Source organism: Elephas maximus, chromosome 1, assembly GCF_024166365.1.
Source record: "Elephas maximus indicus isolate mEleMax1 chromosome 1, mEleMax1 primary haplotype, whole genome shotgun sequence".
Lineage (NCBI taxonomy): Eukaryota > Metazoa > Chordata > Mammalia > Proboscidea > Elephantidae > Elephas > Elephas maximus.
Window position 1 is genome coordinate 238798406 of NC_064819.1, and position 27554 is coordinate 238825959.

General features: G+C 53.4%; 2 protein-coding genes across 3 annotated transcripts; one reads left to right on the top strand and one right to left on the bottom strand.

Annotated features, from left to right (window-relative positions):
* Positions 1–1121: 1121 nt before the first annotated feature.
* Positions 1122–9267, bottom strand: PRR18 (proline rich 18). 2 transcript variants are annotated; one of them, XM_049905217.1, is made up of 2 exons: positions 7668–9267; positions 1122–2795 (listed from the first exon to the last, which is right to left on the bottom strand). In XM_049905217.1, the coding sequence occupies exon 1, from the start codon at positions 8985–8987 to the stop codon at positions 8298–8300; it is 690 nt and encodes a 229-aa protein (XP_049761174.1). In that variant the 5' UTR covers positions 8988–9267; the 3' UTR covers positions 1122–2795; positions 7668–8297. The 2 variants fall into 2 exon arrangements, with proteins under 2 accessions (XP_049761174.1, XP_049761167.1); XM_049905210.1 differs by lacking the exon at positions 1122–2795 and adding an exon at positions 6179–6826.
* A 2872-nt stretch (positions 9268–12139) lies between these two features.
* On the top strand, positions 12140–26108 carry LOC126070341 (tenascin-X-like). Its single transcript, XM_049874452.1, has 7 exons — positions 12140–12166; positions 12695–13091; positions 13368–13436; positions 17972–18109; positions 19688–19894; positions 20720–20787; positions 26010–26108. Exons 1-7 carry the CDS (start codon positions 12140–12142, stop codon positions 26106–26108), a joined length of 1005 nt encoding a protein of 334 aa, XP_049730409.1.
* Positions 26109–27554: the final 1446 nt, after the last annotated feature.

Below are 27554 nucleotides of genomic sequence, written 5' to 3' on the forward strand. Positions count from 1 at the left end.
GCTTCCAGCTGCCTGATTAGGGCCCTAGCTGCTGGCTCTGCATCGGACGCCCCTCTCAGTGCTGCCAGTAGAAGCCACCCCACACTAGCCGCCTCAGCACGGCAATCTGGCTTTTGCTTTGGGGCCTCCCATGAATACCGCCATGCCCACAACAGCGGCCACACAACTCCTGCAACCAAAACACGAACAGCCTTCTTTTCTTTCTCAACATGCAAAGACTCTAGTAACTGCAACAATCCCTAAGGCGTTTTCAGGGCGCCCCCGTACTCATGCACAGGTCCCCAGGCATCAACAGCCTGGGCTAGCGGTCCCAGGGCACGTGTACCCGGCCACCCTGGGATACAATCCATTATAAATGTATGGCTCCTGCTGCTGTTAATTGCCATCGAGTCAATTCCAACTCATGCCAGCCCCATGTGTACAGAGTAGAACAGCTCCATAGGGTTTTCAAAGTTGTGACTTTTTGGAAGCAGATCACTAGGCCCGTCTTCTGAGATGCCTCTGGGTGGGTTTGAACCGCCAACCTTTAGTTAGTAGTCCATCACTCAGCCATTTGCACCACCCAGGGACTCCATGCGACTCATAGTTTTATGATATCCAAGAACAAATCTGGCTGTATCCAGTATAAGCTTCATGAAAGTCACCTAGATACATCCCTGGACAACACCAGAGAGCCATGGCTATGCCCCCTCCCCTGGTGAGGGCAGTGATGATAGGTGACACGTCCTCCATACCAAGTACTGGATGACTTTCCAAACGATGAAAAAATGCCAACATGCTGTACCAGAGGCAGTTGGTAATTGTTATGGATTGAATTGTGTCCCCCCCAATATATGTATTGAAGTCCTGGCCCCCACACCTGTGGATGTGATCCTGTTTAGAAATAGGGTTTCTTTTGTTATGTTGATAACATGATACCAGTGTAGGGTGGGTCCTAAACCTAATCACTTCTGCATCATAAAAAGAGCAGATTAAATGCAGAGACACACGCAGGAGGAAGACAGACACCAAGGAATGTCAAGGAGCTCCAAAGATTGTGGGCAGCTACTAGAAGCTAAAATTGGCAACGAAGGGCTTCCCCCTAGAGCCATGCCCTGAATTTGTGCTTCTGGCCCCCAGAACCGTGAGAAAATAGATTTCTGCCCTTTAAAGCCACTCATCTGTAGTATTTTTGTTATGGTAGCACTAGGTAACTGAGACAGTACTGTTCTGAAAATAACAGCAGCCCCCTCAGCTCTAGCTGACGGTACAAATCTTTCATGCTCTGCAGTCCCAGGTGTGGATGTTAATGGACCTGTTCAAGTGAGAGAAATTGGCACCTGGCAGAGCGGTTAAGGATCTGAAGCACGGCCACCTCACAGTGCTGCTCTGTGGAAGGAACCAGAAGGACTCAGTACATTTCCATGGCCCCCATCAGTGTGACACAATTGAAGTATGGCAGGCGCTCACACTAGCAAGCCTGGTGTGACCCCAGCAAAGCACACGTTGTGCTTCTGTGCATATGTCTTCCATGAATACGGTCCAAAATATTTCATATTTCCAAATACATGTTTTGACAATGAAGTAATGACACTGATTTGGGTTTATTCCCTTAGCAACTGACTCTGAAGGCATTTCCCATAGAGACACGCCTGAAACGTTTCCGCTTTGGAGAAGCTGGTCGGGCCTAGAAGATGAGGGGAGTTTTCGTACAGGAGTTCCTAGGCTCCTAGCACAAATAGGTGTCCTTAGAACCAGCTGCCGTCAAGTCAGCTCCGACTCATGGTGACCCCATGTGTGTCAGAGTACAGCTGCGCTCCATAGGGTTTGTTTGTGTTAATTTTATTTTGTTGTGGTTATTGTTCAGAATACACACTGCAAAACATATGCCATTTCGACAGTTTCCACATACACCACTAGTGACGTTGATTATGTTCTTTGAGTCGTGCAACCATTCTCACCCTCCTTTCCCTCTACCATTAACATAAACTCACTGCCCCCTAAGGTTCCCGTCTAATATTTCAAGTTGCTGTTGTCAATTCAATCCTGTATAGATAGTCCTTCAAAGAGCTTAATGCTCAAGGCAGACATTTTGTACCATTTAAGCTAAACTTGTTTGGTTTTAAGATTTCAGAGAATATTTTTGGTTTAAGGTTTAAAGATTATCTCAGGGCAATAGTTTCAAGGGTTCATCAAACTTCATGGCTCCGTGAAGACTGAAGTCCATGAGAATTTGAAATTCAGTTCTGCACTTCCCCCCTTTTTAATCAGGCTTCTTCTATCGAATGTTTCATCAAAATGTACAGTAATGGTAGCCAGGCACCAACTAGTTCTTCCTGTCTTTTGGCAAGAGAGGCAGTTGTTCACGGAGGCAATTAACCACATATTTCATATCCTTCTTTTATTCCTGACTCAAAGTTCTATCACTCGATCTCCAGCATCGTTTCTATCACTAAGGCCATGATTTCCATATTTCCTTCTTCTTCATTTCCAACTTTCCCATTCCAATCACCAGTAATTATCAATTTATCTTGATAGCATGTTTGATGAATTTCAGACTGCAGGAGTTGGTAAAAATCTTCAATTTCTTCAGGTTTGGCATTGGTGGTTGGTGTGTAAATTTGAATAGTCGTATTAACTGGTCTTCCTTGTAGGCGTTTGGATATTATCCTATCACTGACAGCATTGTACTTCAGGACAGATCTTGAAATGTTCTTTCTGAAGATGAATGTGACATCGTTTCTCTTCAATTTGTCATTCCCAGACTAGTATCGGCAGTCAAAAAATTAAACGTCGTATTGCATTGGGCAAATCTCCTGCAAAAAAAAAAAAGTAAAATTCTTTTTAAGACCTCTTTAAATTGTTAAAAAAAAAAATGCCACCTTGAGGACTAAGGCGTGCTTAACCCAAGCCATGATATTTTCACTCGCCTCATTTTTTTCATGGACATGCAAAAGCTGGACAATGAATAATAAGGAAGACTGAAGAAGAATTGACGCCTTTGAATTGTGGTGTTGGCGAAGAATATTGGATATACCATGGACTGCCAAAAGAACAAACAAATCTGTCTTGGAGGAAGTGCGGCCAGAATGCTCCTTAAAGGCAAGGGTGGTGAGACTGCGTCTTACGTGCTTTGGACATGTTGTCAGGAGGGATCAGTCCCTGGAGAAGGACATCATGCTTGGCAAAGTATGGGTCAGTGCAAAAGAGGAAGACCCTCAACAAGATGGACTGACACGGTGGCTGCAACAATCAGCTCAAGCATAACAACGATTGTAGGGATGGCGCAGGACGGGGCAGTGTTTCATTCTGTTGCGCACGGGTTGCTATGAGTCAGAACTGACTCGAGGGCACCTAACAGCAACAAACATCCCACTTGCAGGATGCATTCTTTCTCTCCCTGCTGTATTTACCTTATCTTCAACCCACTTTTCTGAAATTCTTGTAAATATTTCCATTGTGTGTGAAGAGCAGGTGTGCTTTCTGTGGGCGTTACTAGGCTCTTGGCCCAGACAGGAGTCCCTAGAGCAGGCCCGGTTACCTTCTCCACTAAGAGACGCCCCTGCTGAGAGTATGGAGACTTAATGCTGTCTCCCGCATGTGGCTTCCACTGTGGTCTTAGGAGTGCCTGGGGGTGTAAAAGGCTAACATGCTCCCCTGCTAACTGAAAGGTTGGAGGTTCAAGCCCACGCAGAGGTGCCTCAAAAGGAAGGCCTGGCAATCTACTTCCAAAAAATCTGCCATTGAAAACTCTGTGGAGCACAGTTCTACCCTGACACACGTGGGGACGCCGTGAGTCGGGGTCGGCGCCATGACACGCGTGGGGACGCCGTGAGTCAGGGTCGGCGCCATGACACGCGTGGGGACGCCGTGAGTCGGGGTCGGCTCCACAGCAGCTTCTTTTCTGTGGCCTTGACTGCCCACACACTCGTCTGCCCTACATAATCGGCTTTTTATAACAGATAGAAATTTACTGGGAGAATCTAGTCTTACGTTTTAGTTGACCCATCTGTTACTCACCCTGCTTCTCCTCCGACCCTAGGACTCCACACACGTGGCAGCCACTGTCCTTTCAGTATGTGAACGCGCCCAGTTGTTACAGCTGTCGTCTCCTCTGTTAGGATGACACCACCACAGAGAACAAGGAGCCGTTGTGCTCGCAATCTTTAGCTTGATTGTTTTTGCGCTGCAGCGAGCAAGCCTCACCCGTACAAATCCCTGCCAAATGATCAGAAACGCTAACGAGGATGAGGTAACCATCTGCCCACGTGCCAGGCACGAGCCTCACACCTGGTATGTGTCAGCCCCTGGAGCCTTGCCGGCCGCCGAGCTGGTTCTAGAGCCCCTTCCAGGCAGGCAGACTGAGATATAAGGGGCCGTCTTCCTCATGTCTGTGTCCCTTCTCATAAGGACACTGGTCATATTGGATTAGGACCCAGCCTACCGAAGTATGGCCTCCTAGTAACTTATCCAATTCCACCTGCTAAGATGCTGACGTCCTAATCCCCGTACCTGTGAACGTGACCCTGTTCGGAGCACATCGTTCACAGGTACAGGGCTTAGGACGTGAACACATTGTTCACAGGTATGGGGATTGGGACAGGAGCACATCGTTCACAGGTACAGGGATTAGGACGTGAAAGTACTTAGAACATGCTGGCATGTTGTCGGCTCAAGGTAAGCTTAATTCATATTACCTCGGAAAGGTCTTGCACTACTCAAGAAAACATTCTTCTCTGGCATTCATATGTGGCCTAGTCCAAACCTCCATCACCACGGTGTTCCGAGGTCTTTCTCCTTAGCCATTTAATGCACACTTTTGGGGCAGAGCTACCGTCAAGTCAATTCCAACCCATGGCCACCCTCTGTGTGTCAGAATAGAACTACTCCAGAGTTTTCATGGCTGTGACCTTTCAGAAGCCGATTGCCAGGCCTGTCTTCCAAGATGCCTCTGGGATTCAAACTGTTAACCTTAGGATTAGTAGCCCAGTGCTTAACCACTTGTGCCCCCCAGGGTCTCATCGTAACCCTTACATCAATCTTCTATGTATTGTTATACCCGTTGACGCTGAAGAGGAAACGGGATACAAGTTTAATGCAAGATGGATAAAGGATGGGTCAGCACTGGGGCTCTGGCCTGGGCTCCAAAGCCCACCTCGAACCACTGTGTGGTACCATCTCCTGGACAATTCTGGGTGGTGTGACAACTCTGAGCTGGGCCACTGGGCCACCACCCAGGCCCAGGTGCGCTGGCACCCTTAGCCCTTCAGTATGTGGCCAACACCCTCTGGTCTGAACTGGGCAATCTGGGTACTCCATGGGGCACGAAGGCATTTGTGTGCATCTGCAATGCACGCATTCCTGTTGCTTATTGTACACAGACTGTTGCTTCAGGACTGGCTTTGAGCGATGTACCGCAGCTGACTGGAACTACCACGCTAAGAAACAAAGGTACAAAATTAGCACTGCAGGGTAAGTTTAACAGGGCCAGGCTCCACAGATCACGCCCCCTACATGAATTGTACTAGGTCCGATTTCTGAGGAAACCACAAAAATAAAGGTGCTGACATTGTGGTATCTACTTTTTCCAGAAATAAAGCAGATCAACATAAAAACCAACCCTAGTGTGCCAGGGTATGCCCTAAAGAGATGGAGTTAAGGCATCTATGCCCGGCCTCTGGGGTTCCAGGAGCACTTCTGTTTACATAACGATGACTGTTCTCGCTCTTGCTGTACCAAAGAAGGCTCACCCTCTGGAGTGGACCTTCTCCTTGCCCTCTGTTAACTGCTGATGGCTATGGCCTACTGGTTTGAAATTATTTTTGACAAAAAAAATGTCTTAGTGTGCCATCTTGGGTCCAGAAGTGTCCTAAAATATATCCAAATGATATGGAAATGTTTGTTGTCACATGGTATGCATTTTTAGGGAATACGCTGTATATTTTTGGAATATAGCTCCCACGGGGATTTGTGATCCCACAAAAGGTTAAAGATGAGTCAAACAGCCTCATGGTGATGACACTGGATGATAACTGCTAGTGGTGACTTGAACCAATAAGCCTTTGGCAACCCTTGGAAATCTCAGACTCTCCAGCTGAGGACCATGACACAGAGACCACCTCAAGTGAATTTTAAATACCCCTGAGGTCTCTTCTTCACCAATTTTCAATATCCTCCTCAAAAAGAAATACAAGCACTGAATTTCTCTTTTATTTAAACACCAGGAACTGTAGCTCCAAATGTCAGTAACGTTGATGAACGGACACCGTGTGCCACGTGCAGAGCCTTTTTGATTCTACTGAGAGTCACTGACAAGGGCAATACACATGTTCCAAGAATCTGCCTTTAAACAGAACAAGGCACACAAAGCTCCAGTTAATTAACGCAAACTGGGAAAAAAAAAAAGTGCTTAATTTCGTATCATGTGGCATGTTAGAAAAGAGAGATGGGGCCAGGGGACCTAGAGAAAGAGAGTGAGCAGAGGAACACAAGACAAAAACACACAGGGACAGACAGACACAGGCAAGGGATAGACCCACACTGCAGAAAAACAAAAAGAAAACCAAAAACATAGGGCTGGGAAGACAGGCAAAGGCAGACACAGAAAGGCGCGTCTTGAAGTCTCTCCATTAGGGTGCTGCCAGGAAATCCTCTGAACGGCGGGCAGAACTCTGGGTATCTCCATGACTGCTGTTTGCGCTGACTGCCGGAGGACACCAAGTGATGACTGGAAGCACATCTCATGTCTGGACACCCCCACCTTTAACTAACAGTCGACTCACGCTCACCCTCCTGGTTCATCTCCACAAGTCAGTCCTTCTCCAGGAGTGAGTTTACAGATTTCATTCTGGTGGGGGGAGGGGCGCAAGAGCATTTAGGCAGACATCTGTCTCAATTTCACTTCTTTAAGAATTGTTAATTTGGCCTCTCTATTAATATCTTCATTTTAAGTTTAAAAACATCTAATTCTCTGCATTCAGAAAAAGGCCAGGAAAGGTAGGGTGGACAGGGATTTTGCCTTTGCGACCAGCAGCTGACCCAGCTCCTCCTGAATTAAATATTTCATGTCTCACCAAATTTGAGCCTAGCACTTAAAAGACAAAGAGAGATATTAGAACAGAGACCTCCACAAGAAAAAATTTAAATTGGTTTTTAAAAATGTAAGGGTTCGATTTAAAATACAATTAAGACTTGGCACACGAAAGTCTAGCAACACAAACATTGAGATGGTTATTAAATGTTGCAGCGTAAGTCAAATTGAGGAAACGCATTACTCTTGAATAATCAGGCCTTATTTTTTTTTATCTCATCACAACCTATTTCCCTCTCGAAGCCTGGAGCCAGAGTTAGAGGGGCGAGGGGAGGGCTACTAAGCAGCAGAGGAGCTTTACCACTTGTGCAAATAGAAATGTTTCTTTTTAAACCACTGTATACAACTGTGCAAAGCCACCATGTCATCGACTTGCACACAGTGATTAAAAATGGGCACACCTGCTCCTCACCCAGCGAGACTTCTCCACTTAATCCCTCAAATAAAAATTACTCCTTTGGACCAGAACATTTTGTCCTGCGTCTGGGTACAGCTTTCTGCATTCCTCCCTCTCCAGTGGGTTACCCTTTCTTGCTGCAACACAAAGAGCGTTTGGGAGCACGTCCATAAAAAGAGGAGGATTTAAACAAAAACTGACCTTTGGTCCTGCTCCTGTCTTAATCCAGCCACTGAAAACAATTCCCACCACTGTGCTTCAGGAGGTACGCATGTGCGCCCGTGCAAGTGTGCGCGCGTATGCACGGTGAGTGTGCGTACGCGCGAGTGTGCGCCTGTGTGTGCGTGCACGCGTGAGTGTGCGTGTGCTCGCGCCGGTGCACGTGTGGCCCGTGACGGACAGAGCTGGGCGCTGCGCGCAGAGCCGAAGCAGAATAGATCAGTCACCTGTTGTGTGGCAACTGCGCGATGTTTCCACTCGAGTTTTCAGTTACCAGGGTCCCCTGGTTCCTGGTGACCGTTCCCCGGCCACTAAGAGTGAGGAAGTTAGATGCACTGGAATTCCCCAGCTTTCCAGTCCCCAACACTTCCTGATTCACGAGCAAAACAACCCTGCCCGGAGCCGCAGGTCCAGTCCTGCCGCCGCCCCGCGCCCTCCGCCCTGCGGCCGCTCCTCGCCGCTCAGGCCCCGGGAGCACGGCGCGAGCCCACAGCCGCCGGTCCAGAGAGGCCCCGGGCAGAAGGCCCGGCCCTCAACCAGCCTGGGCGGGAGGAGGGGCCTGTCCGCAGCCCGGCTTCCAGCCGCAGGACACCGGGTCCCAGGGGCGGCGGCTCACAGCGTGCCCAGGTGCGGCAGCGTGCCCAGCCTGCCGGCGCGGTCGCGCGTGGCCGCCGTCTCCACGCCGCGCAGCCACTCGGTGCACTTGCGCACCAGGCCCTCGTCGGCCGCCTCGGCCTCGGCCTCGTCCTCGTATTCCACGTCGTCGTACTTGTGCCGTTCGTTCAGCAGCGACACCTTCAGCACAGCGCGCAGGTCCCCGGCCGGCAGGGGCTGCGTCGGGAGCGGCGGGCGGCGGGCGGCGCGGGGGCCGGCGGGGGGCGCGGGGCCGGGTCCGCGGGGCAGCTGCCGCTCCAGGTGGCGCCGCTGGATGAGCAGCACGGCCTCGGGGGGCAGGTTCAGGGCGAAGCGCGCAGCGGCCCCGGCCCCCGATCCCGCGGCGGTCCCCGTGCGCGCGGCCCCGGGCGCCAGGCTGTCGCAGGAGCGGGCGTGGCCCGGCGGGGCGAACCGGGCCGGGGGTGGCGGCCGAGTGGCCGGGGCCCGGGGCTGGAGGCGCGGCGCGGCTGGGGCGGGCGTCCTGCCGGCAGCCGGGCCCGGGGACCGACGCGCCGCGGGCCTCCTGCTGGTGGCCGAGGGCCAGGAGCAGGAGAGCAGCGCCTCAGGCTTCTCGGGAGACTTCTCCCGGGGCCGCTGCTTCTTCGCGCGCGCAGCCGGGGCGTCGGGGGCTGGCGGCGGCGGTGGCATGGAGCGGACGGGTCGTCAGGCCCCTGAAAGGGAGAGGCAGGTCTCAGTCACCCGGTCGAGGGCGAGGTCCCCACCTGTCGCCGCGGTGCCTCCGGGCGTCCTCCCTCCACGCCCAGCTCCGGGCGGCCAGTGCCGCCTTGATCGCGCCGCGCGCCGGAGTCAGTGGCCAGGAGCGCGGAAGGAGCCCGAGTCAGGACGACCCAGCTCGACGCGGCGACCTAGTGCCAGGGCCGGCGGGCGGGCAGTGGGGAGGGGACTGGGCGGAGAGCACCGACATTTCTCCAGGGCGCGCCTGTCCCCAGACGTCAGCGAAGCCACCAGAAGTAGGGAGGGAAGGCCCCACCATGCCGGGAGCAGCCTGTCTAACCTCCTGGGCCCTCCCTCGGGCGGTGAGGAGAACGCTGCCCGCGGATAGCCGGGCTCTGCCTGCGTCCTTTCTGGTTTTATACAGAAAGCCAGCGGGATTTAGAGGTGTAGAAACAACCTCTTTCAGGGAATCGTTTTGGTTTTAGTTTTCTGTCATATAAGGTCAATGCAACTGCTTAGACAGTCTTGAAAAATCAAAATCCTATTTGTTATCTACGAATACCTAAAATTCTTCAATTTCCCTCATATAACGATGTTGGTACATAGTATCATTACAGGCTAAGTTCTGTTAAAGAGCGATTACTGTGAGCAAAGCACCTGGTTTACTGCCACAGCAGTAACTCAAGCCAATGAGCCGCCTCGCAGTGGACTCGCAGGGTAGCTGAAGGGACATGGGGAGCCTCCAGGAATATCCGAATGCTTGTGGAGTTAACAGTTAATCCATTCAACAGCTAGAAATCAAAGCATCAAAAGAAGTGGACAGTCCCACAGAAGCAAGCTCTGTGTTACCTGAGGATACAGTCAACTGTTTCGACCCAGCATATATTTCTCCATGGATCATGCTTTTCTGGGATAAGCTGGGAACATAGCCAAGTCAGGATAGTTCCAGCCCAAGGGCAGCATCAAAGCATATTCAACCAGATGGAGGTAAACGCCAACGTGCCATATAGCACAGGCACAGGGCCACAGAGTCCCTCCTCTCTCCCTGACCCAGCCTCTCCCGTCTCTCCACCTCAACCTGTCCCCTCTTGGCCCCTCCCTGTCAGGGCTACAAGGAAACTGATCATACCCCACCCACTCCCATGTACTGGAGTTGAGGGGCTACTGGCTGCAGGCCACAAGGCAAGAAGGAAACGTGATAAACAAACCAAGTTGATTCTGACTCAAAATGACCCTATCGGACAGAGTAGCACTGCCCCACAGGGTTTCCTAGGCTGTAATCTTTACAGGCCATCACTCCTCTGTCAGTTTGTCGTACTGTGGTAGCTTGTGTGTTGCTGTGTTGCTGGAAGCTCTGCCACCAGTATTCAAATACCAGCAGGGTCACCCACAGACGACAGGTTTCAGCTGAGCTTCCAGACTAAGACAGACTAGGAACAAGGACCTGGCAGTCTACTTCTGAAAAAACTGGCCAGTGAAAATCTTACTATTAGCAGCAGAACATTGTCTGGTATAGTGCTGGAAGACGAGCCCCTCAGGTTGGAAGGCACTCAAAATACAACTGGGGAAGAGCTGCCTCCTCAAAGTAGAGTCGACATTAATGACGTGGATGGAGTCAAGCTTTGGGGACCTTCATCTGCTGATGTGGCGTGACCCAAAATGAGAAGAAACAGCTGCAAGTATCCATTAATAATTGGAACGTGGAATGTACGAAGTATGACTAGGAAAATTAGAAGTCATCAAAAATGAAATGGAACACGTAAACATCGATACCTAGGTGTTAGTGAGCTAAAATGGTCTGGTATTGGCCATTTTGAATCAGACGATCATATGGTCTTTATGCCGGGAATGACAACTTGAAGGGCGTCATGTTCATCGTCAAAAAGGGCATTTCAAGATCTGTCCTGAAGTACAATGCTTTTAGTGAAAGGATAACATCCACAGGCCTATAATGAAGACCAGTTAACACGACTATTATGCAAACTTACGCACCAACCACTAAGGCCAAAGATGAAGAAACTGAAGATTTTTACCAGCTTCTGTCTGATCAAACATGCAATCAGGATGCATTGCTAATCACTGGCGATTGGAATGTGAAAGTTGGAAACACAGAAGAGGGATTGGTAGTTGGAAAACATGGCCTTGGTGATAGAAACTATGCCAGAGATTGTATGACAAGACTTCTTAATTTCAAATACCTTTTTTCAACAACATAAACAGTGACTATACACGTGGACCTCACCAGGTGGAATACTCAGGAATCAAATCGAATACATCTGTGGAAAGAGACGATGGAGAAGCTCAATATCATCAGTCAGAACAAGGCCAGGGGCCGACCGTGGAACAGACCATCAATTGCTCATAGACAAGTTCAAGTTGAAGTTGAAAAAAAAGTTATAACTAGTTCACATGAGTCCAAGTATGACCTTGAGTATAACCCATTTAGAGACCATCTCCAGAATAGATTTGATGCATTGAACACTAATGACTGAAGACCAGACAAGTTGTGGAATGACATCAAGGACATCATACATGATGGAAGAGGTCATTAAAAAGACATGAAAGAAAGAAAAGACCAAAATGGATGTCAAAAGAGACTCTGAAACTTGCTATTGAACATAGAGTAGCTAAAGAGAAAGGAAGAAATGATGAAGTCAAAGAGCTGAATAGAAGATTTCAAACAGCTGCTTGAGAAATGATGCCTTTGAATTGTGGTGTTAGCGAAGAATATTGAATATACTGTGGACTGCCAAAGGAACAAATAAATCTGTCTTGGAAGAAGTACAGCCAGAATGCTCATTAGAAGCAAGGATGGTGAGACTGTGTCTCTCGTATTTTGGACATATTATCAGGAGGGACAAGTCCCTGGAGAAGGACATCATGCTTGATAGAGGGTCAGCAAAAAAGAGGAAGACCCTCTACAGCATGGGCGGACACAGTGGCTGTAACAATGGCTCAAGCATAGCAACAATTGTGAGGATGGTGCAGAGCCAGGCAGGCAGTGTGTCATTCTGTTGTACATAGGGTCACTATGAGTGGGAACAGCAGGGGGGTGTGGGAACAGGTATGTGAGCAGGGACAGCAGGACCAAGAGCTCTGTGCTGGGAGAGTGCCTTGGAGTCGAGATGAAGAAAACGGAAGAGGAAGAGTTGGTGGGGACAAGCACAGGGCAGCAAGAACCACAGAGGACTGAGAAAACCAACAATACCCAGACCTCAGTAGCCCTGGGCGCACAAGGTTAAGCCTTTGGCTGACAAACGAAAGGTAGGCGGTTTGAACCCACCAGCGGCTCCCGAGTACAAAGACCTGGTGATCTGCTCTCATAAAGATTACAGCCTAGAAAACCCCATGGGGCAGGTCTACTCTGGCCCATGGGGTCACTGTGAGTCAGAATCGACTTGACCCCAGCAGCTCAAGAGCTATCACTGCATGTCATTGGTAACGTGCCAAAATTACTATGCTTCTCTCCAAGCACTGGTGGGATTCTTTCTCCTTCCTTTTACCTACCTCTTTACTGAGATTTCAGAGGTACTGACAGTTGGGGGTTGAGGTCAGAGGTGTGGGTGGGATGGTGGTCTCAATAATGACAACACTAACATATACTGACAGAAATGCTGTGTGCCAAGCATTCTTCCAGTCCACGGGAAACTGGGGCTCACAGAGGTGAGTCCTGCCAATAGCACAGAGCTATAACAGGGGCGAGACTCAGCCATGCAGTGTGTGCTTACAGAGGTGAGTGTCACCAACAGCACACAGCTCTAACAGGGGCGAGACTCAGCCCTGCAGTGTGTGCTTACAGAGGTGAGTGTCACCAACAGCACACAGCTCTAATAGGGGCGAGACTCAACCCTGCAGTGTGTGCTTACAGAGGTGAGTGTCACCAAGAGCACACAGCTCTAGCAGGGGAGAGACTCAGCCCTGCAGTGTGTGATTACAGAGGTGAGTGTCACCAACAGCACACAGCTCTAGCAGGGGAGAGACTCAGCCCTGCAGTGTGTGCTTACAGAGGTGAGTGTCTCCAACAGCACACAGCTCTAACAGGGGCGAGACTCAGCCCTGCAGTGTGTGCTTACAGAGGTGAGTGTCTCCAACAGCACACAGCTGTAACAGGGGAGAGACTCAGCCCTGCAGTGTGTGCTTACAGAGGTGAGTGTCACCAACAGCACACAGCTCTAACAGGGGAGAGACTCAGCCCTGCAGTGTGTGCTTACAGAGGTGAGTGTCACCAACAGCACACAGCTCTAACAGGGGCGAGACTCAGCCCTGTAGTGTGCGCTTACAGAGGTGAGTGTCGCCAACAGCACACAGCTCTAACAGGGGCGAGACTCAGCCCTGTAGTGTGCGCTTACAGAGGTGAGTGTCACCAACAGCACACAGCTCTAACAGGGGCGAGACTCAGCCCTGCAGTGTGTGCTTACAGAGGTGAGTGTCACCAACAGCACACAGCTCTAACAGGGGCGAGACTCAGCCCTGCAGTGTGTGCTTACAGAGGTGAGTGTCACCAACAGCACACAGCTCTAGCAGGGGAGAGACTCAGCCCTGCAGTGTGTGCTTACAGAGGTGAGTGTCACCAACAGCACACAGCTCTAGCAGGGGAGAGACTCAGCCCTGCAGTGTGTGCTTACAGAGGTGAGTGTCTCCAACAGCACACAGCTCTAACAGGGGAGAGACTCAGCCCTGTAGTGTGTGCTTACAGAGGTGAGTGTCCCCAACAGCACACAGCTCTAACAGGGGAGAGACTCAGCCCTGCAGTGTGTGCTTACAGAGGTGAGTGTCGCCAACAGCACAGAGCTCTAACAGGGGAGAGACTCAGCCCTGTAGTGTGTGCTTACAGAGGTGAGTGTCTCCAACAGCACACAGCTTGAACAGGGGAGAGACTCAGCCCTGTAGTGTGTGCTTACAGAGGTGAGTGTCTCCAACAGCACACAGCTCTAACAGGGGAGAGACTCAGCCCTGCAGCGTGCGCTTCAGAGGTGAGTGTCTCCAACAGCACACAGCTCTAGCAGGGGAGAGACTCAGCCCTGCAGCGTGCGCTTCAGAGGTGAGGGTCTCCAACAGCACACAGCTCTAGCAGGGGAGAGACTCAGCCCTGCAGTGTGCGCTTACAGAGGTGAGTGTCACCAACAGCACACAGCTTGAACAGGGGAGAGACTCAGCCCTGCAGTGTGCGCTTCAGAGGTGAGTGTCTCCAACAGCACACAGCTTGAACAGGGGAGAGACTCAGCCCTGTAGTGTGTGCTTACAGAGGTGAGTGTCTCCAACAGCACATAGCTCTAACAGGGGAGAGACTCAGCCCTGCAGTGTGTGCTTACAGAGGTGAGTGTCGCCAACAGCACACAGCTCTAACAGGGGAGAGACTCAGCCCTGTAGTGTGTGCTTACAGAGGTGAGTGTCGCCAACAGCACACAGCCCTAGCAGGGGAGAGACTCAGCCCTGCAGTGTGTGCTTACAGAGGTGAGTGTCACCAACAGCACACAGCTTGAACAGGGGAGAGACTCAGCCCTGCAGTGTGCGCTTACAGAGGTGAGTGTCTCCAACAGCACACAGCTCTAACAGGGGAGAGACTCAGCCCTGCAGTGTGCGCTTCAGAGGTGAGTGTCTCCAACAGCACACAGCTTGAACAGGGGAGGGACTCAGCCCTGAAGCGTGCGCTTCAGAGGTGATTGTCTCCAACAGCACACAGCTTGAACAGGGGAGAGACTCAGCCCTGCAGTGTGTGCTTACAGAGGTGAGTGTCACCAACAGCACACAGCTCTAACAGGGGAGAGACTCAGCCCTGCAGTGTGCGCTTCAGAGGTGAGTGTCTCCAACAGCACACAGCTCGAACAGGGGAGAGACTCAGCCCTGCAGCGTGCGCTTCAGAGGTGAGTGTCTCCAACAGCACACAGCTCTAACAGGGGAGAGACTCAGCCCTGCAGTGTGCGCTTCAGAGGTGAGTGTCTCCAACAGCACACAGCTTGAACAGGGGAGAGACTCAGCCCTGTAGTGTGTGCTTACAGAGGTGAGTGTCTCCAACAGCACACAGCTCTAACAGGGGAGAGACTCAGCCCTGCAGTGTGTGCTTACAGAGGTGAGTGTCGCCAACAGCACACAGCTCTAACAGGGGAGAGACTCAGCCCTGCAGTGTGCGCTTCAGAGGTGAGTGTCTCCAACAGCACACAGCTTGAACAGGGGAGAGACTCAGCCCTGTAGTGTGTGCTTACAGAGGTGAGTGTCTCCAACAGCACACAGCTGTAACAGGGGAGAGACTCAGCCCTGCAGTGTGTGCTTACAGAGGTGAGTGTCGCCAACAGCACACAGCTCTAGCAGGGGAGAGACTCAGCCCTGCAGTGTGTGCTTACAGAGGTGAGTGTCACCAACAGCACACAGCTCTAGCAGGGGCGAGACTCAGCCCTGCAGTGTGTGCTTACAGAGGTGAGTGTCACCAACAGCACACAGCTCTAACAGGGGAGAGACTCAGCCCTGCAGTGTGTGCTTACAGAGGTGAGTGTCTCCAACAGCACACAGCTCTAGCAGGGGAGAGACTCAGCCCTGCAGTGTGTGCTTACAGAGGTGAGTGTCACCAACAGCACACAGCTCTAACAGGGGAGAGACTCAGCCCTGCAGTGTGCGCTTCAGAGGTGAGTGTCTCCAACAGCACACAGCTCTAGCAGGGGAGAGACTCAGCCCTGCAGTGTGTGCTTACAGAGGTGAGTGTCACCAACAGCACACAGCTCTAACAGGGGAGAGACTCAGCCCTGCAACGTGGGCTTCAGAGGTGAGTGTCTCCAACAGCACACAGCTGTAACAGGGGAGAGACTCAGCCCTGCAGTGTGTGCTTACAGAGGTGAGTGTCACCAACAGCAAACAGCTCTAGCAGGGGAGAGACTCAGCCCAGCAGTGTGTGCTTACAGAGGTGAGTGTCTCCAACAGCACACAGCTCTAACAGGGGAGAGACTCACCCCTGTAGTGTGTGCTTACAGAGGTGAGTGTCACCAACAGCACACAGCTCTAACAGGGGAGAGACTCAGCCCTGCAGTGTGTGCTTACAGAGGTGAGTGTCGCCAACAGCACACAGCTCTAACAGGGGAGAGACTCAGCCCTGCAGTGTGTGCTTACAGAGGTGAGTGTCTCCAACAGCACACAGCTTGAACAGAGGAGAGACTCAGCCCTGTAGTGTGTGCTTACAGAGGTGAGTGTCTCCAACAGCACACAGCTCTAGCAGGGGAGAGACTCAGCCCTGTAGTGTGTGCTTACAGAGGTGAGTGTCACCAACAGCACACAGCCCTAACAGGGGAGAGACTCAGCCCTGCAGCGTGCGCTTCAGAGGTGAGTGTCTCCAACAGCACACAGCTCTAGCAGGGGAGAGACTCAGCCCTGCAGCGTGCGCTTCAGAGGTGAGTGTCGTCAACAGCACACAGCTCTAACAGGGGAGAGACTCAGCCCTGCAGTGTGTGCTTACAGAGGTGAGTGTCTCCAACAGCACACAGCTCTAGCAGGGGAGAGACTCAGCCCTGCAGTGTGTGCTTACAGAGGTGAGTGTCACCAACAGCACACAGCTCTAACAGGGGAGAGACTCAGCCCTGCAGCGTGCGCTTCAGAGGTGAGTGTCTCCAACAGCACACAGCTGTAACAGGGGAGAGACTCAGCCCTGCAGTGTGTGCTTACAGAGGTGAGTGTCACCAACAGCACACAGCTCTAACAGGGGAGAGACTCAGCCCTGCAGTGTGTGCTTACAGAGGTGAGTGTCACCAACAGCACACAGCTCTAGCAGGGGCGAGACTCAGCCCTGCAGTGTGTGCTTACAGAGGTGAGTGTCGCCAACAGCACACAGCTCTAGCAGGGGCGAGACTCAGCCCTGCAGTGTGTGCTTACAGAGGTGAGTGTCGCCAACAGCACACAGCTCTAACAGGGGAGAGACTCAGCCCTGCAGCGTGTGCTTACAGAGGTGAGTGTCTCCAACAGCACACAGCTTGAACAGGGGAGAGACTCAGCCCTGCAGCGTGCGCTTCAGAGGTGAGTGTCTCCAACAGCACACACCTTGAACAGGGGAGAGACTCAGCCCTGTAGTGTGCGCTTCAGAGGTGAGTGTCTCCAACAGCACACAGCTTGAACAGGGGAGAGACTCAGCCCTGCAGCGTGCGCTTCAGAGGTGAGTGTCTCCAACAGCACACAGCTTGAACAGGGGAGAGACTCAGCCCTGTAGTGTGTGCTTACAGAGGTGAGTGTCACCAACAGCACACAGCTCTAGCAGGGGCGAGACTCAGCCCTGCAGTGTGTGCTTACAGAGGTGAGTGTCACCAACAGCACACAGCTCTAACAGGGGAGAGACTCAGCCCTGCAGTGTGTGCTTACAGAGGTGAGTGTCTCCAACAGCACACAGCTGTAACAGGGGAGAGACTCAGCCCTGCACTGTGTGCTTACAGAGGTGAGTGTCTCCAACAGCACACAGCTTGAACAGGGGAGAGACTCAGCCCTGCAGTGTGTGCTTACAGAGGTGAGTGTCGCCAACAGCACACAGCTCTAACAGGGGAGAGACTCAGCCCTGCAGTGTGTGCTTACAGAGGTGAGTGTCTCCAACAGCACACAGCTTGAACAGGGGAGAGACTCAGCCCTGCAGTGTGTGCTTACAGAGGTGAGTGTCTCCAACAGCACACAGCTTGAACAGGGGAGAGACTCAGCCCTGTAGTGTGCGCTTCAGAGGTGAGTGTCTCCAACAGCACACAGCTCTAACAGGGGAGAGACTCAGCCCTGCAGCGTGCGCTTCAGAGGTGAGTGTATCCAACAGCACACAGCTCTAACAGGGGAGAGACTCAGCCCTGCAGTGTGTGCTTACAGAGGTGAGTGTCACCAACAGCACACAGCTTGAACAGGGGAGAGACTCAGCCCTGCAGTGTGTGCTTAAAGAGTTGAGCGTCACCAACAGCACACAGCTCTAGCAGGGGAGAGACTCAGCCCTGCAGTGTGTGCTTACAGAGGTGAGTGTCACCAACAGCACACAGCTCTAGCAGGGGAGAGACTCAGCCCTGCAGTGTGTGCTTACAGAGGTGAGTGTCTCCAACAGCACACAGCTCTAACAGGGGAGAGACTCAGCCCTGTAGTGTGTGCTTACAGAGGTGAGTGTCCCCAACAGCACACAGCTCTAACAGGGGAGAGACTCAGCCCTGCAGTGTGTGCTTACAGAGGTGAGTGTCGCCAACAGCACAGAGCTCTAACAGGGGAGAGACTCAGCCCTGTAGTGTGTGCTTACAGAGGTGAGTGTCTCCAACAGCACACAGCTTGAACAGGGGAGAGACTCAGCCCTGTAGTGTGTGCTTACAGAGGTGAGTGTCTCCAACAGCACACAGCTCTAACAGGGGAGAGACTCAGCCCTGCAGCGTGCGCTTCAGAGGTGAGTGTCTCCAACAGCACACAGCTCTAGCAGGGGAGAGACTCAGCCCTGCAGCGTGCGCTTCAGAGGTGAGGGTCTCCAACAGCACACAGCTCTAGCAGGGGAGAGACTCAGCCCTGCAGTGTGCGCTTACAGAGGTGAGTGTCACCAACAGCACACAGCTTGAACAGGGGAGAGACTCAGCCCTGCAGTGTGCGCTTCAGAGGTGAGTGTCTCCAACAGCACACAGCTTGAACAGGGGAGAGACTCAGCCCTGTAGTGTGTGCTTACAGAGGTGAGTGTCTCCAACAGCACATAGCTCTAACAGGGGAGAGACTCAGCCCTGCAGTGTGTGCTTACAGAGGTGAGTGTCGCCAACAGCACACAGCTCTAACAGGGGAGAGACTCAGCCCTGTAGTGTGTGCTTACAGAGGTGAGTGTCGCCAACAGCACACAGCCCTAGCAGGGGAGAGACTCAGCCCTGCAGTGTGTGCTTACAGAGGTGAGTGTCACCAACAGCACACAGCTTGAACAGGGGAGAGACTCAGCCCTGCAGTGTGCGCTTACAGAGCTGAGTGTCTCCAACAGCACACAGCTCTAACAGGGGAGAGACTCAGCCCTGCAGTGTGCGCTTCAGAGGTGAGTGTCTCCAACAGCACACAGCTTGAACAGGGGAGGGACTCAGCCCTGAAGCGTGCGCTTCAGAGGTGATTGTCTCCAACAGCACACAGCTTGAACAGGGGAGAGACTCAGCCCTGCAGTGTGTGCTTACAGAGGTGAGTGTCACCAACAGCACACAGCTCTAACAGGGGAGAGACTCAGCCCTGCAGTGTGCGCTTCAGAGGTGAGTGTCTCCAACAGCACACAGCTCGAACAGGGGAGAGACTCAGCCCTGCAGCGTGCGCTTCAGAGGTGAGTGTCTCCAACAGCACACAGCTCTAACAGGGGAGAGACTCAGCCCTGCAGTGTGCGCTTCAGAGGTGAGTGTCTCCAACAGCACACAGCTTGAACAGGGGAGAGACTCAGCCCTGTAGTGTGTGCTTACAGAGGTGAGTGTCTCCAACAGCACACAGCTCTAACAGGGGAGAGACTCAGCCCTGCAGTGTGTGCTTACAGAGGTGAGTGTCGCCAACAGCACACAGCTCTAACAGGGGAGAGACTCAGCCCTGCAGTGTGCGCTTCAGAGGTGAGTGTCTCCAACAGCACACAGCTTGAACAGGGGAGAGACTCAGCCCTGTAGTGTGTGCTTACAGAGGTGAGTGTCTCCAACAGCACACAGCTGTAACAGGGGAGAGACTCAGCCCTGCAGTGTGTGCTTACAGAGGTGAGTGTCGCCAACAGCACACAGCTCTAGCAGGGGAGAGACTCAGCCCTGCAGTGTGTGCTTACAGAGGTGAGTGTCACCAACAGCACACAGCTCTAGCAGGGGCGAGACTCAGCCCTGCAGTGTGTGCTTACAGAGGTGAGTGTCACCAACAGCACACAGCTCTAACAGGGGAGAGACTCAGCCCTGCAGTGTGTGCTTACAGAGGTGAGTGTCTCCAACAGCACACAGCTCTAGCAGGGGAGAGACTCAGCCCTGCAGTGTGTGCTTACAGAGGTGAGTGTCACCAACAGCACACAGCTCTAACAGGGGAGAGACTCAGCCCTGCAGCGTGCGCTTCAGAGGTGAGTGTCTCCAACAGCACACAGCTCTAGCAGGGGAGAGACTCAGCCCTGCAGTGTGTGCTTACAGAGGTGAGTGTCACCAACAGCACACAGCTCTAACAGGGGAGAGACTCAGCCCTGCAACGTGGGCTTCAGAGGTGAGTGTCTCCAACAGCACACAGCTGTAACAGGGGAGAGACTCAGCCCTGCAGTGTGTGCTTACAGAGGTGAGTGTCACCAACAGCAAACAGCTCTAGCAGGGGAGAGACTCAGCCCAGCAGTGTGTGCTTACAGAGGTGAGTGTCTCCAACAGCACACAGCTCTAACAGGGGAGAGACTCACCCCTGTAGTGTGTGCTTACAGAGGTGAGTGTCACCAACAGCACACAGCTCTAACAGGGGAGAGACTCAGCCCTGCAGTGTGTGCTTACAGAGGTGAGTGTCGCCAACAGCACACAGCTCTAACAGGGGAGAGACTCAGCCCTGCAGTGTGTGCTTACAGAGGTGAGTGTCTCCAACAGCACACAGCTTGAACAGGGGAGAGACTCAGCCCTGTAGTGTGTGCTTACAGAGGTGAGTGTCTCCAACAGCACACAGCTCTAGCAGGGGAGAGACTCAGCCCTGTAGTGTGTGCTTACAGAGGTGAGTGTCACCAACAGCACACAGCTCTAACAGGGGAGAGACTCAGCCCTGCAGCGTGCGCTTCAGAGGTGAGTGTCTCCAACAGCACACAGCTCTAGCAGGGGAGAGACTCAGCCCTGCAGCGTGCGCTTCAGAGGTGAGTGTCGTCAACAGCACACAGCTCTAACAGGGGAGAGACTCAGCCCTGCAGTGTGTGCTTACAGAGGTGAGTGTCTCCAACAGCACACAGCTCTAGCAGGGGAGAGACTCAGCCCTGCAGTGTGTGCTTACAGAGGTGAGTGTCACCAACAGCACACAGCTCTAACAGGGGAGAGACTCAGCCCTGCAGCGTGCGCTTCAGAGGTGAGTGTCTCCAACAGCACACAGCTGTAACAGGGGAGAGACTCAGCCCTGCAGTGTGTGCTTACAGAGGTGAGTGTCGCCAACAGCACACAGCTCTAACAGGGGAGAGACTCAGCCCTGCAGCGTGTGCTTACAGAGGTGAGTGTCTCCAACAGCACACAGCTTGAACAGGGGAGAGACTCAGCCCTGCAGCGTGCGCTTCAGAGGTGAGTGTCTCCAACAGCACACACCTTGAACAGGGGAGAGACTCAGCCCTGTAGTGTGCGCTTCAGAGGTGAGTGTCTCCAACAGCACACAGCTTGAACAGGGGAGAGACTCAGCCCTGCAGCGTGCGCTTCAGAGGTGAGTGTCTCCAACAGCACACAGCTTGAACAGGGGAGAGACTCAGCCCTCTGGTGTGTGTTTACAGAGGTGAGTGTCACCAACAGCACACAGCTCTAGCAGGGGCGAGACTCAGCCCTGCAGTGTGTGCTTACAGAGGTGAGTGTCACCAACAGCACACAGCTCTAACAGGGGAGAGACTCAGCCCTGCAGTGTGTGCTTACAGAGGTGAGTGTCTCCAACAGCACACAGCTGTAACAGGGGAGAGACTCAGCCCTGCAGTGTGTGCTTACAGAGGTGAGTGTCTCCAACAGCACACAGCTTGAACAGGGGAGAGACTCAGCCCTGCAGTGTGTGCTTACAGAGGTGAGTGTCTCCAACAGCACACAGCTTGAACAGGGGAGAGACTCAGCCCTGTAGTGTGCGCTTCAGAGGTGAGTGTCTCCAACAGCACACAGCTCTAACAGGGGAGAGACTCAGCCCTGCAGTGTGTGCTTACAGAGGTGAGTGTCGCCAACAGCACACAGCTCTAACAGGGGAGAGACTCAGCCCTGTAGTGTGTGCTTACAGAGGTGAGTGTCTCCCACAGCACACAGCTAGAACAGGGGAGAGACTCAGCCCTGTAGTGTGTGCTTACAGAGGTGAGTGTCTCCAACAGCACACAGCTCTAGCAGGGGAGAGACTGAGCCCTGCAGCGTGCGCTTCAGAGGTGAGTGTCGCCAACAGCACACAGCTCTAGCAGGGGAGAGACTCAGCCCTGCAGTGTGTGCTTACAGAGGTGAGTGTCTCCAACAGCACACAGCTCTAGCAGGGGAGAGACTCAGCCCTGCAGCGTGTGCTTCAGAGGTGAGTGTCGCCAACAGCACACAGCTCTAGAAGGGGAGAGACTCAGCCCTGCAGTGTGTGCTTCCAGAGGTGAGTGTCGCCAACAGCACACAGCTCTAGCAGGGGAGAGACTCAGCCCTGCAGTGTGTGTTTACAGAGGTGAGTGTCACCAACAGCACACAGCTCTAACAGGGGAGAGACTCAGCCCTGCAGCGTGCGCTTCAGAGGTGAGTGTCTCCAACAGCACACAGCTCTAGCAGGGGAGAGACTCAGCCCTGCAGTGTGTGCTTACAGAGGTGAGTGTCACCAACAGCACACAGCTTGAACAGGGGAGAGACTCAGCCCTGTAGTGTGTGCTTACAGAGGTGAGTGTCTCCAACAGCACACAGCTTGAACAGGGGAGAGACTCAGCCCTGTAGTGTGTGCTTACAGAGGTGAGTGTCACCAACAGCACACAGCTCTAACAGGGGAGAGACTCAGCCCTGCAGCGTGCGCTTCAGAGATGAGTGTCTCCAACAGCACACAGCTCTAGCAGGGGAGAGACTCAGCCCTGCAGCGTGCGCTTCAGAGGTGAGTGTCGCCAACAGCACACAGCTATAACGGGGAGAGACTCAGCCCTGCAGTGTGTGCTTACAGAGGTGAGTGTCGCCAACAGCACACAGCTCTAACAGGGGAGAGACTCAGCCTTGCAGTGTGTGCTTCCAGAGGTGAGTGTCGCCAACAGCACACAGCTCTAACAGGGGAGAGACTCAGCCCTGTAGTGTGTGCTTACAGAGGTGAGTGTCGCCAACAGCACACAGCTCTAGCAGGGGCGAGACTCAGCCCTGCAGTGTGTGCTTATAGAGGTGAGTGTCGCCAACAGCACACAGCTCTAGCAGGGGCGAGACTCAGCCTTGTAGTGTGTGCTTACAGAGGTGAGTGTCGCCAACAGCACACAGCTCTAACAGGGGAGAGACTCAGCCCTGCAGCGTGTGCTTACAGAGGTGAGTGTCTCCAACAGCACACAGCTTGAACAGGGGAGGGACTCAGCCCTGCAGCGTGCGCTTCAGAGGTGAGTGTCTCCAACAGCACACAGCTTGAACAGGGGAGAGACTCAGCCCTGCAGTGTGTGCTTACAGAGGTGAGTGTCACCAACAGCACACAGCTCTAACAGGGGAGAGACTCAGCCCTGCAGTGTGCGCTTCAGAGGTGAGTGTCTCCAACAGCACACAGCTTGAACAGGGGAGAGACTCAGCCCTGCAGCGTGCGCTTCAGAGGTGAGTGTCTCCAACAGCACACAGTTCTAACAGGGGAGAGACTCAGCCCTGCAGTGTGCGCTTCAGAGGTGAGTGTCTCCAACAGCACACAGCTCGAACAGGGGAGAGACTCAGCCCTGTAGTGTGTGCTTACAGAGGTGAGTGTCTCCAACAGCACACAGCTCTAACAGGGGAGAGACTCAGCCCTGCAGTGTGTGCTTACAGAGGTGAGTGTCGCCAACAGCACACAGCTCTAACAGGGGAGAGACTCAGCCCTGCAGTGTGTGCTTACAGAGGTGAGTGTCACCAACAGCACACAGCTCTAGCAGGGGCGAGACTCAGCCCTGCAGTGTGTGCTTACAGAGGTGAGTGTCACCAACAGCACACAGCTCTAACAGGGGAGAGACTCAGCCCTGCAGTGTGTGCTTACAGAGGTGAGTGTCGCCAACAGCACACAGCTCTAACAGGGGAGAGACTCAGCCCTGCAGTGTGTGCTTACAGAGGTGAGTGTCTCCAACAGCACACAGCTCTAGCAGGGGAGAGACTCAGCCCTGCAGTGTGTGCTTACAGAGGTGAGTGTCACCAACAGCACACAGCTCTAACAGGGGAGAGACTCAGCCCTGCAGCGTGCGCTTCAGAGGTGAGTGTCTCCAACAGCACACAGCTCTAGCAGGGGAGAGACTCAGCCCTGCAGTGTGTGCTTACAGAGGTGAGTGTCACCAACAGCACACAGCTCTAGCAGGGGAGAGACTCAGCCCTGCAGTGTGTGCTTACAGAGGTGAGTGTCTCCAACAGCACACAGCTCTAACAGGGGAGAGACTCAGCGCTGTAGTGTGTGCTTACAGAGGTGAGTGTCACCAACAGCACACAGCTCTAACAGGGGAGAGACTCAGCCCTGCAGTGTGTGCTTACAGAGGTGAGTGTCGCCAACAGCACACAGCTCTAACAGGGGAGAGACTCAGCCCTGTAGTGTGTGCTTACAGAGGTGAGTGTCTCCAGCAGCACACAGCTTGAACAGGGGAGAGACTCAGCCCTGTAGTGTGTGCTTACAGAGGTGAGTGTCTCCAACAGCACACAGCTCTAGCAGGGGAGAGACTCAGCCCTGTAGTGTGTGCTTACAGAGGTGAGTGTCACCAACAGCACACAGCTCTAACAGGGGAGAGACTCAGCCCTGCAGTGTGTGCTTACAGAGGTGAGTGTCTCCAACAGCACACAGCTCTAACAGGGGAGAGACTCAGCCCTGTAGTGTGTGCTTACACAGGTGAGTGTCTCCCACAGCACACAGCTTGAACAGGGGAGAGACTCAGCCCTGTAGTGTGTGCTTACAGAGGTGAGTGTCTCAAACAGCACACAGCTCTAGCAGGGGAGAGACTCAGCCCTGCAGCGTGCGCTTCAGAGGTGAGTGTCGCCAACAGCACACAGCTCTAGCAGGGGAGAGACTCAGCCCTGCAGTGTGTGCTTACAGAGGTGAGTGTCTCCAACAGCACACAGCTCTAGCAGGGGAGAGACTCAGCCCTGCAGCGTGCGCTTCAGAGGTGAGTGTCGCCAACAGCACACAGCTCTAGAAGGGGAGAGACTCAGCCCTGCAGTGTGTGCTTCCAGAGGTGAGTGTCGCCAACAGCACACAGCTCTAGCAGGGGAGAGACTCAGCCCTGCAGTGTGTGTTTACAGAGGTGAGTGTCACCAACAGCACACAGCTCTAACAGGGGAGAGACTCAGCCCTGCAGCGTGCGCTTCAGAGGTGAGTGTCTCCAACAGCACACAGCTCTAGCAGGGGAGAGACTCAGCCCTGCAGTGTGTGCTTACAGAGGTGAGTGTCACCGACAGCACACAGCTTGAACAGGGGAGAGACTCAGCCCTGTAGTGTGTGCTTACAGAGGTGAGTGTCTCCAACAGCACACAGCTTGAACAGGGGAGAGACTCAGCCCTGTAGTGTGTGCTTACAGAGGTGAGTGTCTCCAACAGCACACAGCTCTAGCAGGGGAGAGACTCAGCCCTGTAGTGTGCGCTTACAAAGGTGAGTGTCACCAACAGCACACAGCTCTATCAGGGGAGAGACTCAGCCCTGCAGCGTGCGCTTCAGAGATGAGTGTCTCCAACAGCACACAGCTCTAGCAGGGGAGAGACTCAGCCCTGCAGCGTGCGCTTCAGAGGTGAGTGTCGCCAACAGCACACAGCTCTAACAGGGGAGAGACTCAGCCCTGCAGTGTGTGCTTACAGAGGTGAGTGTCGCCAACAGCACACAGCTCTAACAGGGGAGAGACTCAGCCCTGCAGTGTGTGCTTACAGAGGTGAGTGTCGCCAACAGCACACAGCTCTAACAGGGGAGAGACTCAGCCCTGTAGTGTGTGCTTACAGAGGTGAGTGTCGCCAACAGCACACAGCTCTAGCAGGGGCGAGACTCAGCCCTGCAGTGTGTGCTTACAGAGGTGAGTGTCACCAACAGCACACAGCTCTAACAGGGGAGAGACTCAGCCCTGTAGTGTGTGCTTACAGAGGTGAGTGTCGCCAACAGCACACAGCTCTAACAGGGGAGAGACTCAGCCCTGCAGCGTGTGCTTACAGAGGTGAGTGTCTCCAACAGCACACAGCTTGAACAGGGGAGAGACTCAGCCCTGCAGCGTGCGCTTCAGAGGTGAGTGTCTCCAACAGCACACAGCTTGAACAGGGGAGAGACTCAGCCCTGCAGTGTGTGCTTACAGAGGTGAGTGTCACCAACAGCACACAGCTCTAACAGGTGAGAGACTCAGCCCTGCAGTGTGCGCTTCAGAGGTGAGTGTCTCCAACAGCACACAGCTTGAACAGGGGAGAGACTCAGCCCTGCAGCGTGCGCTTCAGAGGTGAGTGTCTCCAACAGCACACAGTTCTAACAGGGGAGAGACTCAGCCCTGCAGTGTGCGCTTCAGAGGTGAGTGTCTCCAACAGCACACAGCTTGAACAGGAGAGAGACTCAGCCCTGTAGTGTGTGCTTACAGAGGTGAGTGTCTCCAACAGCACACAGCTCTAACAGGGGAGAGACTCAGCCCTGCAGTGTGTGCTTACAGAGGTGAGTGTCGCCAACAGCACACAGCTCTAACAGGGGAGAGACTCAGCCCTGCAGTGTGTGCTTACAGAGGTGAGTGTCACCAAGAGCACACAGCTCTAGCAGGGGCGAGACTCAGCCCTGCAGTGTGTGCTTACAGAGGTGAGTGTCGCCAACAGCACACAGCTCTAACAGGGGAGAGACTCAGCCCTGCAGTGTGTGCTTACAGAGGTGAGTGTCGCCAACAGCACACAGCTCTAACAGGGGAGAGACTCAGCCCTGCAGTGTGTGCTCACAGAGGTGAGTGTCTCCAACAGCACACAGCTGTAGCAGGGGAGAGACTCAGCCCTGCAGTGTGTGCTTACAGAGGTGAGTGTCACCAACAGCACACAGCTCTAACAGGGGAGAGACTCAGCCCTGCAGCGTGCGCTTCAGAGGTGAGTGTCTCCAACAGCACACAGCTCTAGCAGGGGAGAGACTCAGCCCTGCAGTGTGTGCTTACAGAGGTGAGTGTCACCAACAGCACACAGCTCTAACAGGGGAGAGACTCAGCCCTGCAGCGTGGGCTTCAGAGGTGAGTGTCTCCAACAGCACACAGCTGTAACAGGGGAGAGACTCAGCCCTGCAGTGTGTGCTTACAGAGGTGAGTGTCACCAACAGCACACAGCTCTAGCAGGGGAGAGACTCAGCCCTGCAGTGTGTGCTTACAGAGGTGAGTGTCTCCAACAGCACACAGCTCTAACAGGAGAGAGACTCAGCGCTGTAGTGTGTGCTTACAGAGGTGAGTGTCACCAACAGCACACAGCTCTAACAGGGGAGAGACTCAGCCCTGCAGTGTGTGCTTACAGAGGTGAGTGTCGCCAACAGCACACAGCTCTAACAGGGAAGAGACTCAGCCCTGTAGTGTGTGCTTACAGAGGTGAGTGTCTCCAACAGCACACAGCTTGAACAGGGGAGAGACTCAGCCCTGTAGTGTGTGCTTACAGAGGTGAGTGTCTCCAACAGCACACAGCTCTAGCAGGGGAGAGACTCAGCCCTGTAGTGTGTGCTTACAGAGGTGAGTGTCACCAACAGCACACAGCTCTAACAGGGGAGAGACTCAGCCCTGCAGCGTGCGCTTCAGAGGTGAGTGTCTCCAACAGCACACAGCCCTAGCAG

What these genes read in the sequence shown, in the direction of transcription:
- PRR18 (XM_049905217.1), bottom strand. Translation starts at nt 8,987, where the DNA reads ATGCCACCGCCGCCGCCAGCCCCCGACGCCCCGGCTGCGCGCGCGAAG.
- LOC126070341 (XM_049874452.1), top strand. Translation starts at nt 12,140, where the DNA reads ATGAAGAAAACGGAAGAGGAAGAGTTG. An exon ending in TGCAGTGTGTGCTTACAGAG is followed by an intron (nt 19,895 to 20,719) that starts GTGAGTGTCTCC and finishes TGCGCTTCAGAG; the next exon opens with GTGAGTGTCTCCAACAGCAC. An exon ending in CTGCAGCGTGCGCTTCAGAG is followed by an intron (nt 20,788 to 26,009) that starts GTGAGTGTCGTC and finishes TGCGCTTCAGAG; the next exon opens with GTGAGTGTCTCCAACAGCAC.